At 48.3% G+C, this 19494-nt stretch overlaps 1 protein-coding gene across 2 annotated transcripts in view; it reads right to left on the bottom strand.

Moving 5' to 3' along the window:
- Positions 1-9768: 9768 nt before the first annotated feature.
- The window catches only part of LOC137417304 (E3 ubiquitin/ISG15 ligase TRIM25-like), a 61728-nt gene continuing 52002 nt past the window's right edge, over positions 9769-19494 (bottom strand). For both annotated transcript variants that reach the window (XM_078770379.1, XM_078770380.1), the window contains 3 exons: positions 18258-18385; positions 11276-11335; positions 9769-10321 (listed from right to left, as the gene is read on the bottom strand). In XM_078770379.1, the coding sequence (XP_078626505.1) occupies positions 9795-10321; positions 11276-11335; positions 18258-18385 (715 nt within the window). In that variant the 3' untranslated portion in view covers positions 9769-9794. The remainder of the gene's footprint in view (positions 10322-11275; positions 11336-18257; positions 18386-19494) is intronic.

Raw genomic sequence — 19494 nt, 5'->3', positions numbered from 1 at the left:
GCCAGCGCGTGAAGGTCCACCGGCACACCCAGGCCCTGGTGGCCCCATTCGACGTGCCCGCGCGGCGCTTCGACCACGTCAATGTGGACCTGGTGGGACCCCTTCCCTCCTCGCGGGGCTTCACCCACCTCCTCACGATGGTGGACAGGACCACCAGGTGGCCGGAGGCCATCCCGCTGGCATCAACAACATCCGCCGACGTGGCGCAGGCCTTCATTGGCACTTGGATTGCCCGTTTCGGCGCCCCCTCAGACATCTCCTCCGACAGAGGCCCGCAATTCACCTCGAAGCTATGGGGCGCGGTCGTACAGGCCTTGGGGGTCAAGCATCACCGCACCACGGCCTACCACCCCCAAGCCAATGGCTTGTGCGAGCGGTTCCACCGCTCGATGAAGGCCACTCTCAGGGCCAGCCTCCAGGACGACGGTTGGGCCGACAGGCTCCCATGGGTCCTATTGGGCCTCCGAACGGCCCCTAAAGAGGACCTCCAGGCTTCCACCACTGAGCTGGTCTACGGCCAGCCACTGCGCGTGCCGGGCGAATTCATCCCTGATGCCACCGGCCCCTGGTCCACGGCTCGCCAACGCTCGGTCATCCAGGAGGCCGCCAGGATATTTGCCCCCGTGCCCACGTCCCACCATGGCTGCCCCCAACCCCACGTGCCCCCAGCACTTCGCACTGCGGAGTACATTTTTATCCGGCACGACGCACACTGGGGACCGCTCCGGCCGCCGTACGATGGACCTTTCCGGGTCCTGAAGAGGGACGACAAGTCATTCATCATCGACGTCGGCGGCAAGTCGGACCGCATCTCCGTGGACCGCCTCAAGCCGGCCCATTTGGACCTCGACCAACCTCCACAGTTGGCCCTTCCTCCACGACGGGGCCGTCCCCCGTCAACCAAGCCCCCTGCCCGACCATCCACCGCCACACCACCTACCACCCCCACACGAATCGCCAGGGGTCGTTTCGGCCGGGTCATCAGGACCCCCCTCAAACTGACTCTCCCGGTGCATGTTAATTCTGGGGGGGCGCATGTAGCGGTTACCGGAAGCATGGCACAATTACCTTGCACCGGCCGATGACGCAACCGGCGAGCGGTCACTTGTCCGGACTCGCCCGGGCGTGTCCAGACTTGCCTTTCCCGGGCGAACACTTGTCTTGCATAACACGCCCCGTTGAGAGGCGTGGCTTACCTATTTGCATACCACGCCCCGCCTGAGAGGCGTGGCTTTTTGGGTGTTGAGTTTGCCTTATAAATTGCCGCCCGTTCAATGGGCTGAGTCAGTGCTTTTGAGTTCTTTCATGTTGAGCTAAAATGAATAGCTCGGTAAAACTTCGTTCCTGTGTCGTCCATTTTGTCTGGCTTTATCGTGCGAGCACAGCTCCCACAGCATAATCTTTGCATAATCTTTGAAATGAGGTGTTGGAAACTTATAACAAATAAAATATATGAAATATTATTGCAAGGTATATCTGAAAACTACCTCTAAAGTTACAAAATCTTTGAAAATAACAATTTGGCAAAAAAGGCGTTAAAATTACCGTTTTCGGGAAAATCGCAGCTGGCATCCACCCTTTCCCCATGCACCACCCCATGCCCTAACACGTCCCACTGGATGCCTCTCTCTAACATGAAATGATTTGCAAATCAATTTCTAAGCCACTTTTTCACTTTCGTTTCCTCTACTATGACTTGTTGTCGAACTATGCGGCACGGATAAGATTTCTCTCCGTCCTCCAGGTATTTCAACCTCTTTGAGTACAATTTCCTTCTGATACTCCATGTCCCATTACTTTAAGTCCCTTTGATACTCCATGTCCCATTCCTTTAAGTCCCTTTGATACTCCATGTCCCGTTCCTTTAAGTCCCTTTGATACTCCATGTCCCGTTCCTTTAAATCCTTTTGATACTCCATTTCCCGTTCCTTTAAGTCCCTTTGATACTCCATGTCCCGTTCCTTTAAGTCCCTTTGATACTCCATGTCCCGTTCCTTTAAGTCCCTTTGATACTCCATGTCCCGTTCCTTTAAGTCCCTTTCATACTCCATATCCCGTTCCTTAAGTCCCTTTCATACTCCATGTCCCGTTCCTTTAAGTACCTTTGATACTCCATGTCCCGTTCCTTTAAGTCCCTTTGATACTCCATGTCCCGTTCCTTTAAGTCCCTTTCATACTCCATGTCCCGTTCCTTTAAATCCCTTTGATACTCCATTTCCCGTTCCTTTAGGTCCCTTTGATACTCCATGTCCCGTTCCTTTAAGTCCCTTTGATACTCCATGTCCCGTTCCTTTAAGTCCCTTTGATACTCCATGTCCCGTTCCTTTAAGACCCTTTGATACTCCATGTCCCGTTCCTTTAAGTCCCTTTGATACTCCATGTCCCGTTCCTTTAAGTCCCTTTGATACTCCATGTCCCGTTCCTTTAAGTCCCTTTGATACTCCATGTCCCATTCCTTTAAGTTCCTTTGATACTCCATGTCCCGTTCCTTTAAGTCCCTTTGATACTCCATGTCCCGTTCCTTTAAGTCCCTTTCAGCTTTCCTTTCCTCTTGTTCCTTTTCTGCTTTCCATTCCAACTCTTTTAATCGTTCCTGGCTCTGCGGTTGCATCTCCATTTTCCAGAGCTCCATATTTCCTTTTCCCTCTGGTACCCAATCCAATGCTACCTCTTCCCATTTTCTCTCTCCCACGAAATATTCCACCACCAACGTCTGAATCTCTGCCTTCTTCATATTAACTCGGACCTCCAAGTTGCAGTATTTGACCAACGTCCTAAGTTCCGATCTTCTTAACGCCTGGAACTGTGCCTCGTTTGGGGACGTCACAAAAAGGTAAATCTTCTATAATTTGTTCCATTAGATATGTCAATAGGTTATCGTGTATCAAAGGTTACCTGCTTGAAGAAAAGTACAGAGGAAAGTGATGATGAATCCATAACCACAGGAGCTCATCCTGAAAAGAACGTTGTCTTCCACCATTCTGCGAAATCATTCCGGAATGATGTGAAGGACAGATGTGAGAAACTGAGAAGAGGAAGAATCCAGAAGGTGATCCATCGCTGTTTATTCATCGCTGTGATTCTGCACCTGAATGTGTACCTGTGTCACTCTACAATCACGTGACCTGGATGGTGAATGATGCAACTCCAGAGATGAATGAGTCAGACAAATTGGAACTGAATGAGAGAAATCGGGAAAAAGTCCGTAATATGGATCAAGGTATTTGTGCACCTGAAGCAGGTATCCCCACGAGCATTTCACATCTTGAAACAAACCAGGAGTAAAGAAGTAGTTAAAATATTGAACCGTTTTATCAATATCATCAGGTATCAAATAGCCAGAGATGTATCGCTTCCATGTCCCGGACTAGTGAGGAGGACAAGGATCAAGGTGAGCTGTTGATTCCCACAAACCTTAAAGGTGGAAAATTCACTCAAAGTGCCATTGTTAACCTGGACTTCCATGAACACACACTGGAAGGTACAACAACCCGTGGCACCACCCACAACATCTTCCAACATTCAGGTAACGAAGATGAGGTGTTGAAAGCTGTTACATCAGGACCATGAACTAAACACCTGGAGAGCTCCATGGGCAGGAATTCAGCACTTCCAGACTAAGGTGAGTGGTCTAACCTGGAGAGATCGACAGCAAAGTCGTTCCTTGTCCGGCCGGAAACTTGTACAAGAACCAAGAGCGACCAAGGTGTCTGTGTCCATCAACGTGGTCCTCGTACCAAAAAGGTGTGTTGAAGCTGAAAGAGCTGGCAGGTGGGAACAGCACCTCGTTGAGGTATAAACATGCTGCCACACCTGATATCTACTGGACACAGTAAACACGTGGCAGGTATCCTACAATACCTGATGGTAATGAAGAAGCATCCACCACCAGACATAGGTACAGAATTCCAACAGGTACATTTCACTGTGAGTGAAACTAGCGGTAAGTTCAATGGTGTTTGGACTGACGTGGCTTCAGAACAGAACCAGGTATGGTGTTCAATCATGGATTCTTCTTCTTCTTTTGAATGCGGCACAAGGTGTCGGGGTAGCGTCATTGACTGAGTACAAGGAGGTGACGTTGATGACCAATGCCCTGTGTAGGTTAATGTGGATTTGTTCTGTAATTTGTTCAGGATGCCGGCGATAGCTCACCTGCTCTTCACGAAGGACACCTTGGGATCTTCAACGTTCACCAAGACCAACTAATGTCGGTGGATGGGATTCCCATTTAACGTTCATCCGAGGGACTGTACTCGCATTGATGGATCATCCTGTGAAACACCATGATGAGCCCTATACCGCGCATTGATGGATCATCCTACCTGTGAAACACCATGATGAGCCCCATACCGCGCATTGATGGATCATCCTACCTGTGAAACACCATGATGCATGAATGTTTAACATGAAGGTGTTTACCTGTCCTTTGTTTAAATATCCAGGGATAGCGAGATCGAAGTCCCCACTACCAAAAGTTGGAGGGTCGAGTTTCCCCGATTTGGAGAAATTCGAGGGTGAACCCCAACCTGCCCCTCCCGGAGTGCAATGTCGCCCTGAGGGCAGCACCTGTATGATCACGGTTTACTTCCCGCCAGGTGAATATGAATTGTTAATCACAGTACATGATGTGACGCCTTCTCTGGAATTTCCATTCGCGTGACGACGCAAACTTACCTTTGTGACGTCACTACACTGGTTATCAAATGATGATTTTATCTCTGTGTTTGATTGGATGGAAGACATTTACACAAAGATTAAGGAAACCTCCGTGGGAAACAATGTGAACCTGACGTTTCAGGTTTGAACCCTTCATCGGACCAAAACAGAAAGCAACACCCAAAAGGTCACCTGGCCATGTTTCCAACGGTGTGATTCGCGATACCTGATGAACGTTCTGTTAATTCCATCCAGGGTTCCACTTTCTACCTGAGATCCGATCCAAACCCACTCTCACATTCACGATTAACACCGGTGCTCCATTCCAGGTAAACACAAAGGGTTTCATCTGCCTGGACGGACTTTCTTCACTCACACATCCATTCAATCACATTTGAAGAAGAAGAATCTGTATTGTATCGTGAGGAGAGTGAAGAGTTCGGGTTAAAGTTCATTTCGCATTAAAAAGATAAACAATGAACTTATTAAATTATATAAACTTATTATAATATTGAAGCGCGGTGCTACGCGCGCGACTTGCTACCAAGGAGGAAGCGGACAACGCGGTAAGATTTTAGTTCTTTATTAAAAGAGGTCACTGTAGCACTGACTGCGCTCCAGGCTGCGCGCCCGGTGTATATCCTGAGGCCACGCCTAACCCTTGGGCGTGGCCGCCGCCCACTTGTTGCGCGGAATGATGTCACCATGCCAGTGGCCTTTCGTGCCGCCACACGCGCCCCCCCAGAATTCCCGCGCACCTGGAGGGCCAGTTTGCAGGGCAAACGGATGACCCGGCCAAAGCGCCCCCTGGCGACCGGCGGCGTCCGGGGTGCAGGGATGCCGGCTGGGATGCCTCCGGCTGTACCTGGGATGGGTGCTGGACCGGGGGGAGGCGTGCCGGCGGGGCTGGGCGGTGCCAGTGGTCCGCCCGCAGTGGGGTGGCCTCGACGTGGGGGCCGAGCCACCGGCGGTGGGTGGTCCACGTCGAGGTGGGCCGGCTTGAGGCGATCCACCGAGACGCGGTCGGGAGTACCGCCGATGTCCAAGGTGAAATGTTTCTCCAGCCAATCTCCAGTTTCTCCAGCGCACAGGCCAATGTTTCTCCAGCACGCGGAAAGGCCCGTCATACGGGGGCCGCAGTGGTGTCCGGTGGGCGTCGTGCCGGATGAAGACATACTCCGCGGTGCGAAGCTCCGGGGCGACGTGCGTGGGTGGGTGCCCGTGGTGCGCCGTCGGCACCGGGGCGATCCTCTGGGTGGTCTCCTGCAGTGCGGAGCGCTCCTGCGCCACGGACCATGGTGTCATGGGGTCGGGGAGGAACTCGCCCGGCACCCGCAGCGGTTGTCCAAAGACCAACTCCGCCGCGGATGCGCGCAGGTCGTCCTTGGGCGCCGTCCGGAGGCCCAGCAGGACCCAGGGGAGCTTGCCGACCCAGCCGCTGTCGCGGAGGGTGGCCCGGAGCGTTGCCTTAAACGAGCGGTGGAACTGCTCGCACAGGCCATTGGCCTGGGGGTGGTAGGCCGTGGTTCGGTGCAGCTGGACCCCGAGCCCCTGCGCGACCGTGGCCCAGAGCTCCGAGGTGAACTGGGGGCCGCGGTCGGACGAGATGTCCGAGAGGGCGCCGAACCAGGTGACCCAGGTGGCGATGAACGCCTGCGCGACGTCCGCCGCCGTCGTCGCCGCCAAAGGCACGGCCTCCGGCCACCGGGTGGTGCGGTCCACCATGGTAAGGATGTGGGTGAAACCCCGCGAGGGGGGCAGAGGTCCCACCAGGTCCACGTGCACGTGGTCGAACCTACGTACCGGCACCGCAAACGGAGCCAATGGGGCCTGGGTATGCCGGTGCACCTTCATGCGCTGGCACGTGAGGCACATCCTGGTCCAGCCGCTGACGGCCTTCCGGAGGTTATGCCAGACAAACTTGTTGGCGACCAACCTCTGGGAGGCCTTCGTGCCCGGGTGGGACAGGCCGTGGATGGCATCAAAAACCTGGCGCTGCCAGCCCGTGGGCACGATGGGGCGAGGCTGCCCGAGGGAGACGTCGCACAAGAGGGCCGTGCCCGCGCCGTCGAACGGCACCTCAGTGATGCGGAGGCCCGTGACAGCGGTCCGCAAGGCCTGGACACCGGGGTCGGCGGCCTGGTCCGCCACCATCCGGGCATAGTCGATGCCAAGTTGGACGGCGTGGGTGACGGACCGGGAAAGGCAATCCGCCACCGGGTTGTTCTTTCCCGCGACGTGCCCGATGTCCGTCGTATACTCGGACACAGCCGAGAGGTGACGCTGCTGCCGGGCCGACCACGGCTCGGTGACCATGCCCATCGTGAACACCAGCGGCTTGTGGTCGACGAAGGCCGTGAACGCACGGCCCTCGAGCAGATGGCGGAAGTGCCTGACCGCCAGGTGAAGCCCGAGCAACTCGCGGTCGAAGGTACTGTAACGGCGTTCGGGCGGGCGAAGCTGCCGGCTAAAGAACGCCAGCGGTTGCCAAGCACCACGCACCCATTGCTCGTGCACCACGCCCACCGTGTAGTCCGAGGCGTCGGTGGTGAGGGCGATCGGTGCATCGGGCGCCGGGTGCGCGAGCATGGTGGCGTTAGCCAAGGCGAGCTTCGCGCCCGCGAATGCCGCATCCATCTGCTCGGTCCAGGTAACGTCACCTTTGGCCGGCTTCCCTCGGAGGGCCTCGTGGAGGGGGCGTAGGAGCTGAGCGATGCGGGGCAGGAACCGATGGTAAAAGTTCACCATGCCCAGGAACTCCTGGAGCCCCTTGATCGTGCGGGGGCGCGGAAACCCCCTCACCGCCTCCACCTTGGCCGGTAGGGGGACGGCCCCGTGCCTCGTGACGCGGTGCCCCAAAAAGTCAATGCCGGTGACGCCGAACCGGCACTTGGCGGGGTTCACGATGAGGCCATGCTGGCCCAGGCGTTCGAAGAGCGTGCGGAGATGTTGAAGGTGCTCTTCGCGGGACGCGCTGGCGACGAGGATATCGTCCAGGTAGACGTATATAAAATCCAAGTCACGCAAGACGCTGTCCATGAGGCGCTGGAAAGCCTGAGCCGCATTTTTCAAACCGAAGGGCACCCGAATCAATTCGAAAAGCCCGAACGGCGTGATGACGGCCGTCTTCGGGATGTCCTCCAGCCTGACAGGGACCTGATGGTAGCCGCGTACGAGGTCCACCTTCGAAAAGAAGGACATGCCCGCCAACCGGGCGGAGAAGACCTGGATGTGGGGGACGGGGTAGCGGTCGGGGGTGGTGGCGTCGTTGAGGCGCCGGTAGTCCCCGCACGGTCGCCATCCCCCGCCGGGCTTGGGCACGATGTGGAGCGGGGACGCCCACGTGCTCTCAGAGCACCGCACGATGCCAAGCCGCTCCAGCGTAGCGAATTCCGCTTTCGCTACCGCGAGCTTCGTCGGCTCGAGTCGGTGTGCCCGGGCGTAGACCGGTGGCCCGGCGGTGGGAATGTGGTGTTCCACCCCGTGTTTGACGGCCCCCGCTGAGAAAGTGGGTCGCGTGAGAGCCGGGAACCCAGCGAGGAGGCGGGTGAATTCGTCCGCTGCCGGAAGCGTACAGATGACCCTGGCCAGAACCTAACCGCTCGGCGAGCCGCTCTGTGAGCTGCTCAACGAACCGGGCAGCGCGCACGTGAGCGAGCTGAACGTCTCAGCTTGGACAAGCCTTCTGCGCTTTACATCGACCAATAATCCATTCGCACATAAGAAATCCGTGCCGAGCAACGCCATGGGGACGTCGGCTGTGACGAAGGACCAACGGAAAATCTGTCCGCCGAACAGCAGAGCGAGACAGCGTTTTCCGTACGTACGAATGGACGTACCATTGGCCGCAAGCAGCCCGGGACCTCGGCCCGCGGTTTGCTTGTCGGACGTACCGGCAGGAACAACACTCACCTGCGCTCCCGTATCGCACAGGTAACGGCGCCCGGACAAGGTGTCCGTTATATACAATAGGCTGTTGGAACTGCCGACGCTCAAAGCTGCCATCGAGCGTCGGCTCGCCCATTTCCCGACCTGCCGAAGGAACACGGCGGGCGACAATGTCGAGCCTCGCGGCCGAACTTGGCGTGGAAGAAACACCAGGTGGGCGGCTGGGGCGGTGGAAGGCGCGGTTTTCTTCGCAGCGGCGGTGATGGTGGTGGGCGGGCCATGGCGGCAGACACGAGGGGTGGTGCATCAGTAGCAGCCCCGAGATCCACGAGGTGTGGTGCATCAACAGCAGGGACAGCCCCGGGAGCCGCGACAAAACTCGCCTGCGTGTGCAACGCCGCAAAGAACCTGTCAGCCCCGGCAGCGAGGGCCCGGGGTTCCGTTGTTGTAGAACCAGCAAACGCGAGGCAGACTCGTGCCGGCAGCTGGCGACGAAATAACGCCCGGAACAGAGCGGTCGGGGTTTCATCGCCCATCAACGACAACATATGGTCCATGCGGACCGATGGTCGCATGCCACCAAGCTCGGGGAGGTCTAACAGGCAGTCGGCTCGTGCGTCCACCGTGAGGCCGAACGTGGCGAGAAGGAGGCGCTTGATCGCCTCGTACCTGCCGTCGGCCGGCGGGTGTCACAGGAAAGACACGACCAGGGCAGCTGAGCCGGGCCCGAGGGCGGCGACGACGTGGTAGTACCTCACGTCGCCCATGATGCGCCGAAGCTGAAACTGGGCTTTGGCCTGGATGAACCAGACCTCAGCTTGGGTCTCCCAGAATTTGGGTAGCTTCACCGCGTTGTTTGCCATGTTGTTATGGTGTGTTCGGGCGGTCAGCAGCGGCTGACCGGGAACGTCGAAAGGTCACCAATGAAGCGCGGTGCTACGCGCGCTACTTGCTACCAAGGAGGAAGCGGACAACGCGGTAAGATTTTAGTTCTTAATTAAAAGAGGTCACTGTAGCACTGACTGCGCTCCGGGCTGCGCGCCCGGTGTATATCCTGAGGCCACGCCTACCCCTTGGGCGTGGCCGCCGCCCACTTGTTGCGCGGAATGATGTCACCACGCCAGTGGCCTTTCGTGCCCGCCACAATATAAACATTAATCAGTAATCTCATCGTCATAAACATGTAAATGATTTGATTGATTTGAACCAAAAATAACCGGATCAGTTCGTTATGAAAGTTTATTTCACTAAATCAGTAAATGTACAAAATGAACGGAACCACCATGATCCCAAACCCCAATAGCGGGTTTAACGGGGTCCGTGAAGTTCCCCCTGAACACGTGCAGGACCCGCGAGTCCCCGAAACACGTCAACTCTCCCGCCTCGCAATCCAAGAAGAACCCAAACCGTTCATGATCCCTCGGGACGGACAGGGAGGTACATCGATCGTTGTGATCTGCGGAGAATTTGTTATTATGTTTCCATAAACACCAAGACTCGGGATTCGCTCCCAAACAGCTGTCTTCTCCTTTTCTCCCCATGGAGTTTAAACAGATTCCGATGTCCCACCAACTACTCGACCTCACATCGACCTCCCAGTAATGACGACCTGAGGAGAAACAATCACAGGAAACAACTTGTGTCCAACAATCAAAGCGATCAGGATGTTTCCGGTACTGATTGTCGGTTCTGGTTCGAGTCGCCGTCCTGAGATCCCGAGAGATCTTGATCCGTCGATGTGCAGAGTTTGGGTCCAGACTCGGGCTCCGTCCATCTGCGGACACGACACGGGGTCGCGGACATTGTTAGACAAACGGACAAAAACAAACACATTTATCACTTTATCACAAAAAACGTACGTTTCATGGTTTTGGAGTTATGGAGGAGACGGACACACACACACACACCTTTTTATTATTATAGATATATGATTCCACAATGTTTGTTGATGCAAGATGTTTATGTGAGAGATTGGGAAATATCTTACAAATTCCTTCAGGATTGTAAATTTTATCTGAGATGAACGAGCAATTTATACCGGATTATGTTACAGAAAGAACCAGGATTTGTCAAGAAAGATCTTGTTTTGATTACATCGTTGGTGAGAGGGGGAGGACGAGAGAAAGAGGGGAATGGGGTAGTGGGGAAGAGGGAGAGGGGGGGATGGGGTAGTGGGGAAGAGAGAGAGGGGGGGATGGGGGTAGTGGGGAAGAGAGAGAGAGGGGGGGATGGGGTAGTGGGGAAGAAAGAGAGGAGGGGATGGGGTTGTGGGGAAGAGAGAGAGAGGGGGGGATGGGGTAGTGGGAAAGAGAGAGGGGGGTGGAGTAGTGTGGGAGAAAGAGGGGTGGAGAGAGAGGGAGGGGATGGGATAGTCGGGGAGAGGGATGGGGAGAGAGAGAGAGAGGGGAAGAGAGAGGGAGGGGGATGAGAGCGGAGGGAGGAGAGGATGGGGATTAAGAAAGGCCTTTAATCAGCAAACACAAGTTTGGACTATCCCCTCCTCCTGGTTGGACATCGTTCAATGAAACAAACTTTGGGTCTTGTGACACTTGACAAGAGGGAAAGTCGAGTTGGAGAACAACTAAGTGGAATTAGAGTGAAGGAAAATATAAATAGGGAAATAAAACAGAAGAAAAAGGAAAGAATGAAAAGAAGAAAATATGGAATTTTAAATAATCTGTAAAGTGAGGGAAGAAGAATAACCCCCTCCCCATTTCCCGTCACTTACAAAGTCTTCTCAAGTTGTTCTGATCCAGCTCAACCTTCTCCGGATGCTCCACCTGTCGTTCTGTGGAAATGATTAAAGATTAACAAAAATTACAAGATGTGAAATTCACTTGTTTTTATGTTTATGAAGATTTTTTTAACTTTCAACCAAAAATCTAAATATAACAAACATGGGGGAAGAGACATGGAACCTCCATTTTGTATTACATAAAATATAATTTTCATCGATTCATGAAGGAAATTTCACAACATTGTTCTTTCACTTCCCTCTAATGTAGTAAAATTGAGTGATCGCTAAATCGTTTTCTCTGCAAGATTGAATGAATCTTTCGTTCTTCACTGGAATGGAACATCACATGATTCCAGGAACATGTAAATGATTCAATGTGCACGTGAATGATACAAGGTACACGTGAATGATTCAAGGTACACGTGAATGATTCAAGGTACACATGAATGATTCAATGAACATGTGAATTATTCAATCTGCATGTGAATGATTCAATTTGCATGTAATTGATTCAAGGTACATGTGAATGATTCAAGATACATGTGAATTATTCAAGGTACACATGAATGATTCAATGAACATGTGAATTATTCAATTTGCATGTAATTGATTCAAGGTACATGTGAATGATTCAAGGTACATGTGAATTATTCAAGGTACATGTGAATTATTCAAGGTACACATGAATGATTCAATGTGCATGTGAATGATTCAATGTGCATGCAATTGATTCAAGGTACATGTGAATGATTCAAGGTACATGTGAATTATTCAAGGTACACATGAATGATTCAATGAACATGTGAATTATTCAATGTGCATGTGAATGATTCAATTTGCATGTAATTGATTCAAGGTACATGTGAATGATTCAAGGTACATGTGAATGATTCAAGGTACACGTGAATGATTCAAGGAACTTGTGAATTATTCAATCTGCATGTGAATGATTCAATGTGCATGCAATTGATTCAAGGTACATGTGAATGATTCAAGGTACATATGAATGATTCAAGGTACATGTGAATGATTCAATGTGCATGTAATTGATTCAAGGCACATGTGAATTATTCCTATGTGCATGTAATTGATTCAAGGTACATGTGAATGATTCAAGGTACATGTGAATGATTCAAGGTACATGTGAATGATTCAAGGTACATGTAAATGATTCAATATGCATGTGAATGATTTTAGGAACATGTGAATGATTTATGTTGATGTGAGATCATTCTTGGTGAAATTAATCTGTTGATCGCTCCGTGATAAAATTATAGATTTAAAAATTCCCTTTACCAACTTAGAATTTTTAGCTCACCTGGACTTTAGTACGGTGAGCTTATGCGATCGAGGATTATCCATGAGTGAGTGGAGTGAGTGATTGAGTCTGTAAACACTTAGTCAGGTTCACTTTTTTTTTCGTTCAAAATCATGGTAGATTATCAAACCTATACATTTTTGGAAACGTTATTACATGGAAAATCTGAAAATCAATGTTTACATTTGCCAATTCCGACCAATTCCATTCGACCAATTCGAGCAATTCGAGCAATCGACCAATTCCATTCGACCAATTCGACCATTCGACCAATCGATTCGATCGACCATTCGACCATTCGACCAATTCGATCGATTCGATTCGATCGACCATTCGACCAATTTGATTTGCCAATCAATTTTACCGACCTTTGCTTGTGTGGAACGGACTGTGAAAACGATGCGGACTATATTGTCGGATACGACACACAGGACAGTGATGACGAACTCTAAATGGCATATTCTGTAATCGTGTATGTTTGATGCCATTGACTGCCTGTGTATATTTTGTCATTGACTGCCTGTGTAGATGTGAAGTTATACTGACTGCATGTGTATATCTGATTTTGCTGACTGCCTGTGTATGTTTGGTGATATGAATTATTGTGACACATTTTGATGTTATTAACTGCCTGTACAAAATGATAACATGTATTTGATTATGCAACTTATCGCGAATATAAAGACAGTATTTTGCAATTCAAAACCTTTGATTCGTGCCTTACCATTCCCCATAGCACTAATTTGATACTTTCATTGGATTCCTTGTCCCTGAAAATATAGGTTTAGGATATTTTAAAAAGTTTTTAGGGTAATTAGAGGCAGAAATAGAACAAAATATGTATTTTACAGTGGCCATTTTGAAAATCCAAAATGGCCGCCATACAGGTATCTCTCCAAATGTAAACATTGATTTTTAGTTTCCTTATGCTATAACCTTTCCAAAAATGTATAGGTTTGCTAATCTACCATGATTTTGAACGAAATATAATTTATTGACATAGTGAACCTGACTAACTTCAGGATTGTCCATAAGTGAGTGAGGGAGGGAGTGAGTGAGGGATTGAGTCTGTAAACACTTCAGGATTATCCATAAGTGAGTGAGGGAGGGAGTGAGTGAGGGAGGGAGTGAGTGAGGGATTGAGTCTGTAAACACTTCAGGATTGTCCATAAGTGAGTGAGGGAGGGAGTGAGTGAGTGAGGGATTGAGTCTGTAAACACTTCAGGATTATCCATAAATGAGTGAGGGAGGGAGTGAGTGAGGGATTGAGTCTGTAAACACTTCAGGATTGTCCATAAGTGCGTGAGGGAGGGAGTGAGTGTAGGGATTGAGTCTGTAAACACTTCAGGATTGTCCATAAGTGAGTGAGGGAGTGAGGGAGGGATTGAGTCTGTAAACACTTCAGGATTGTCCATAAGTGACTGAGGGAGTGAGGGAGGGATTGAGTCTGTAAATACTTCAGGATTGTCCATAAGTGAGTGAGGGAGGGAGTGAGGGAGGGATTGAGTCTGTAAACACTTCAGGATTGTCCATAAGTGCGTGAGGGAGGGAGTGAGTGTAGGGATTGAGTCTGTAAACACTTCAGGATTGTCCATAAGTGACTGAGGGAGTGAGGGAGGGATTGAGTCTGTAAACACTTCAGTCATTATCACTTGAACCAAACACATGATTTTGATGAAACTTGGACATAAGCTTCATATCTGATGCCTGATGAAGGTGAATTAATTACATCAAAATCTGCGCTCAATAAGGGGAACTACGGGGGTTTTTACCCCCCAAAATAGGTATTTGATCTCTTCTCCGAAACTACACACACAATTTCGAAAAACTTGATCACACCTTCATCACCCATGATGTACCAAAGTTTGTTCACAGCATTTAAAATATCAGAGTCTGAGAGGGTCCGTGGGGGGTGGAGCGACTGTTGCTCCTGATCCAGGTGAGCTTCAGGGCCCGTGGACCTATTTTATTTTTTAGGTTTCCCTGGATTGACCCAATGATTGATCGATCCAAATTGGAAATGACTGAATTATTTTGTCCAGCCTTTCATAATGTTCATTGATCAGTTGTTTTTATCATAACAATGAATAAATTATTTGAAGATGGAAGTGAGAACAACTCATTCACCTGACATGTTTCCACGTGATGCATCACTGTGTAATCAGTGTGTGTGTTTCATGAACAACACCTGGAAATATGAACCAAAGGTTTCTGCTTCGTTTGTGATGTTCCGTGAACACTTCACTGTACAGAATTCATTTTAACAACTTTTACACAAAGATCCTCCACCTTTAGAAACCTTTACAATTACAGTTCATGAGAAGAATAAAACAATGAATGAATGAATGATCAATAACATCGACTTGGATGTTAAGTTTTGCACAAACACCAAGTTCATGTCCTGGTTCCTCACAATCTCAACTAATGACCTCATTCACCTGTGAAATGTTTGTTTTCTGCACAAAATAAGATTTCTCTCCCTCGCGGGCCGATCCGCCGACAATCCCGGATTACAACTTTGTGGATTTCATGTTATGAATTTTACAATTTATGAAAAAGTATTTAAATTCTGTTAGTCTGGTATTTCTGGTCCACAATGTTTCTTTATCATAACAAAATTAACTAGAACGGCACCCGGTCGAGCGCATACCTCCACCAGGCTGAACAGTTTATGTTTTGTATCCCCTGAAAGACCGGATCTGGATCCAGACCTGAACCAAAGTCGAATCAGCTTGTTATTGTCACCCAAACAACTCACTCACCAAGTTTTGTCATAACTCATTCACAACTTTTTGAAATATCGTGGTATGCAATATATCGTTTTTGGCCCCAACTCTCAATGATGTCAAATCAGTTAAAAATTCTGTTCCAGATCTGGATTCGGTTCTTCACCAAATCGGATGAATTCGTCCTTGTCACACACTCAACCTATCCACAAAATTCCGTCCGAGTCCATCCACAACTTTTTGAGATATCCTGCTCACAGACAAACAAACAGACAAACAAACAAGACAGAGACAGACACATAGACGAGGATGAAAATACAACCTCCATCCACCTTCAGAGGCAGAGGGAATACGTGGCATGTAAGAAAGTTTTTTTCCTGGAAATTTATATTTCGGGAGTAGAACATATTTTAGTTCCTCCTTCGCTTCATCAACTATTTTTCCAATCACAATACTTTGATTTCCTGAATCCATGCTGGAATTCCAACCTATAAGAAAGGATAACATTAAAACGAGATTTTAGGTGGGCCAAAGAGCAAAAGCAAATCAAAATGGCCTCCAAATCAAGCTCCAGAGGGCGTATCCTCCATCGCTCAAAATCATTACTTGAAAAACCTGAGACTTCATAGAACATGATACTCCACGCAGTGTTCAAGTTTTTACTTCATTTATAATAAAATGACGATTCTGAAGATCATTTTAAAAATCTGGAAGTTTAGCACGACTACACTGTACCAGCACGACTACACTGCATTAACACCACCACACTGTACTAACACAACCGCACTGTACTAACACGACTACACTGTACCAGCACGACCACACTGCACCAGGACGACTACACTGCACTAACACCACTACACTGTACCAACACATCTGCACTGTACTGACACGGCTACACTGTACAAACACGACTACACTGTACTAGCACGACTACACTGTACTAGCACTACACTGTACTAGCACGACTACACTGCAATAACACGACTACACTGTACTAACACGACTACACTGCAATAACACGACTACACTGTACTAGCACGACTACACTGCAATAACACGACTACACTGTACTAACACGACTACACTGTTGTAAGACGACGATGAGACAGTTGAGGAGATGGAGGCTTTATTGATCACCGAAGACCACAGCGTCACTCGGCATCTGACAGAAGCATATCGGTGGCCTCTTCTTCACCCTCCCACGTGGCACTCCCTCTCATCAATCATAATAATCATCATCAGCGATATTGATCTTTGCATGGCTGATGACCCCATGATGATGATGTCCATGGATGGGTTTCACAAACTACACTCATGCAGTACTGCGCCTACACTATTTATTTATTTGGCATGGGAGGAGGTGTACTTTGAATGTATCTTTACTTGTTTAACTCTTTGGTTAAAAGATAAAAACATCTTCATAAACATAAAACAAGAAAATTTCACATCTTGTAGTTTTTGTTCTTCTCTAATAATTTCCGTAGAGGGGCCGGTGGAGCATCCGGAGAAGGTGGAGCTGGATCAGAACAACTTGATAAATCTTTGGAAGTGAAGGGAAACGGAAACAGGGTTCTTCTTCCTCGCTCCTTTTTGCAGATTATTTAAAATTCCATATTTCCTCCTTTTCATTCTTTTCTTTTTCTTCCATTTTATTTCCCTCTTTATAGAACGGCTTCGGGGTCACGACCAAAATAAATCTCTTGCTCGATGTTGACATATATCATGGTTCTTGGAGGTATTATGACGGTGATTTGTGTTATCGTGTTCAAGTTTATAATGAATTCAATTTGAATAAAGGTTTAAAGGTGCATAAATAAATTGATTCAGGGTTTTACCGCCGTTTCACCCAGTGTCTATTACATCACCCTATCTAACACATTACATTAGTTCTTCATGCCTGTTGTTTGTGTGATTTGTAACCCATTTCCTCCATTCTTGATCCCTCTCCTCTCTTAGATCTCCGACGATCTCTAATTTATCGAGGATGAATCCCCTCTTACAGTAACTCCTTCTAATCAAACTCCCCAAATCTCTACTTAATATAAATATCCAGTCATTTATCTGATTTGTGGAACTGCTTTCCGGGGATGATTCAATCCAACTTTCCTTCCAGGGACTTCACGTTCCTGTTACACCAACACATATCGTCGTCTCCCATCACTAGCTGTAAATATTTATGCCCTTGTGAACCCTACCTCTCGAAATGAGACCTTGTGAACCCGACGAAATTTGGCAGAGATGTACCGTATTTGACAATGACAAAATGATTATATTTTGGTGAAGATGCGGATTCGAATCCGGCTCGTATAATTTTTAGTGATTCTTCACCATTGGGAGATAGGACCAAAAATGATACACAGCAGGATATCTCAAAAAGTTGTGGACGGATTTGGAGGAATCTTGGTGGACCGGTTGGGTGTCTGACAAGGACAAACATATTCGAATTTGGTGAAGATCTGAATATGAATTCGGATATGAGAATTATTTATTTTTTCAGTGATTCCTCACCATTGAGTGATGGGGCTAAATTCAGCATATAGCAGGATATCTCTAAACGTTATGGAAGGATTTAGACGAAACTTGTTGGACAGGTTGTGTGTGTGAGAAGGAAGAATCGATTCAATTTTGGTGAAGATCCGGATCCGGATCCAGCTCGTAGAATTTTTAAAGTCATGCTTCACCATTGGGAGATACGATATATAGCAGGATATCTCAAAAGTTGTGGATGGATGATTTTGATTAAATGTGATTCTGTATTGTGATTTTCTGGTCTACTCTGGGATACAAAACGTAAACTATTCACATGGCGGAGGAATTGCTCTCCAATGAGTGCCGTTCTCTCTCTTCCCGTTTCTCTTCCATTTTGTGCTACGTTTTGTGTTCCCTTAATATTTTTTGGATGAAATGTCCAGTTTGTGTCACTCACTCTGTATCTTCTCCAGGAAGTTCTTATTGAGCATGATGAGCCCGTCCAAATTTTTCTCCTCCTTCGAGAAGTCCAGAACTGGGAGCGGTGTCCTCTTCACGGATTTAAAGTCTGACATGGTCTCGAGCCTTGGAATAAAAAGGAAAAACATCAGTTTTAGAAATTTTTGGAGAGAATATTGTTAAAATAATACATGTTTACATAACAAAACAAGTTATCTGTAAAAGAGTTGTAAATAATTAAAATAGAAAATAGATCGAGTGAATTTTTGGATTAATTTGTATTTTTATTCAGAAGTCTCGATTCTAGAGGAGCCTAATCGAGAATAAAGTAAACGGGTAGAAAAAAAACGATGAACAGGATGGAAAGAGTGTCGGTGAGGGTTGTAGAGAATGAGGTGTGCGTTGGGGAAAGAATAAATCAATGATGAATGACATGATTGAAAGATGAGATAAAGAGCACGAGGCAAGAAGCAGACTTGGTGAGTCAGTTGGTCCTGGACTCGGCTTCCTGACAGGAGATGGACAGAACAAAGGACAAGTTCCGAAGTGATAGGATAGAAAACCATGTCTGCAGAGACAACACCTTGGTGAAAATAATCCAACAAGGTGTTTGTGGCAGGACATGGGACAACACCATTCTCAGAAGTAATGTTTGTTACCATCTGTTGGTGTTCCCATCTGAGGTCCTCGTACGAGATGCAGACAATCCAGGTTCAAATGTTATAAACCATGTCTTTGTCCATTGCCCCTCAATCTCCTTGTAATTCATGTATCCAGGTTCAAATCTTATAAACCATGTATTTGTCCATTGTCCATCAATCTCTTTGAAATTCATGTTGATGTACACTATCTACTGAAGCACTTGTCTTGTTCTCTTAGACAGTGTATTGCGTTCCATGCATGGATAACACTTGCATACCTATGATTCCATATGTAAGAAATTGTTTATTTTCTCTGACTTTGCAACGTTTGTTGGGTGGGATGTTCATTGTGAAAGTTGATGAGTGGAAAGATAACAAGCATTCTTGGCGAAAAAGGCCAGGGGTATAGAAAAGGCCCCTCTATATCATATGTGCCATGTGGCAAACTATAGAAAAGAAGGGACATTCAAAAAAATCTCGTGTGCATGCTGGACTACCCTTGTGTTCTTAGGAGGAACCAAGTCATGCTCCAGAAAAGTTCATATAAAGGGGCGCCCAACATCTGACAAATAAAATACATTCACTTCTTCATGC

This window comes from Myxine glutinosa, chromosome 1, assembly GCF_964187855.1.
Source record: "Myxine glutinosa chromosome 1, kmMyxGlut1.1, whole genome shotgun sequence".
Lineage (NCBI taxonomy): Eukaryota > Metazoa > Chordata > Myxini > Myxiniformes > Myxinidae > Myxine > Myxine glutinosa.
This window is presented reverse-complemented; position numbering and strand designations above follow the sequence as displayed.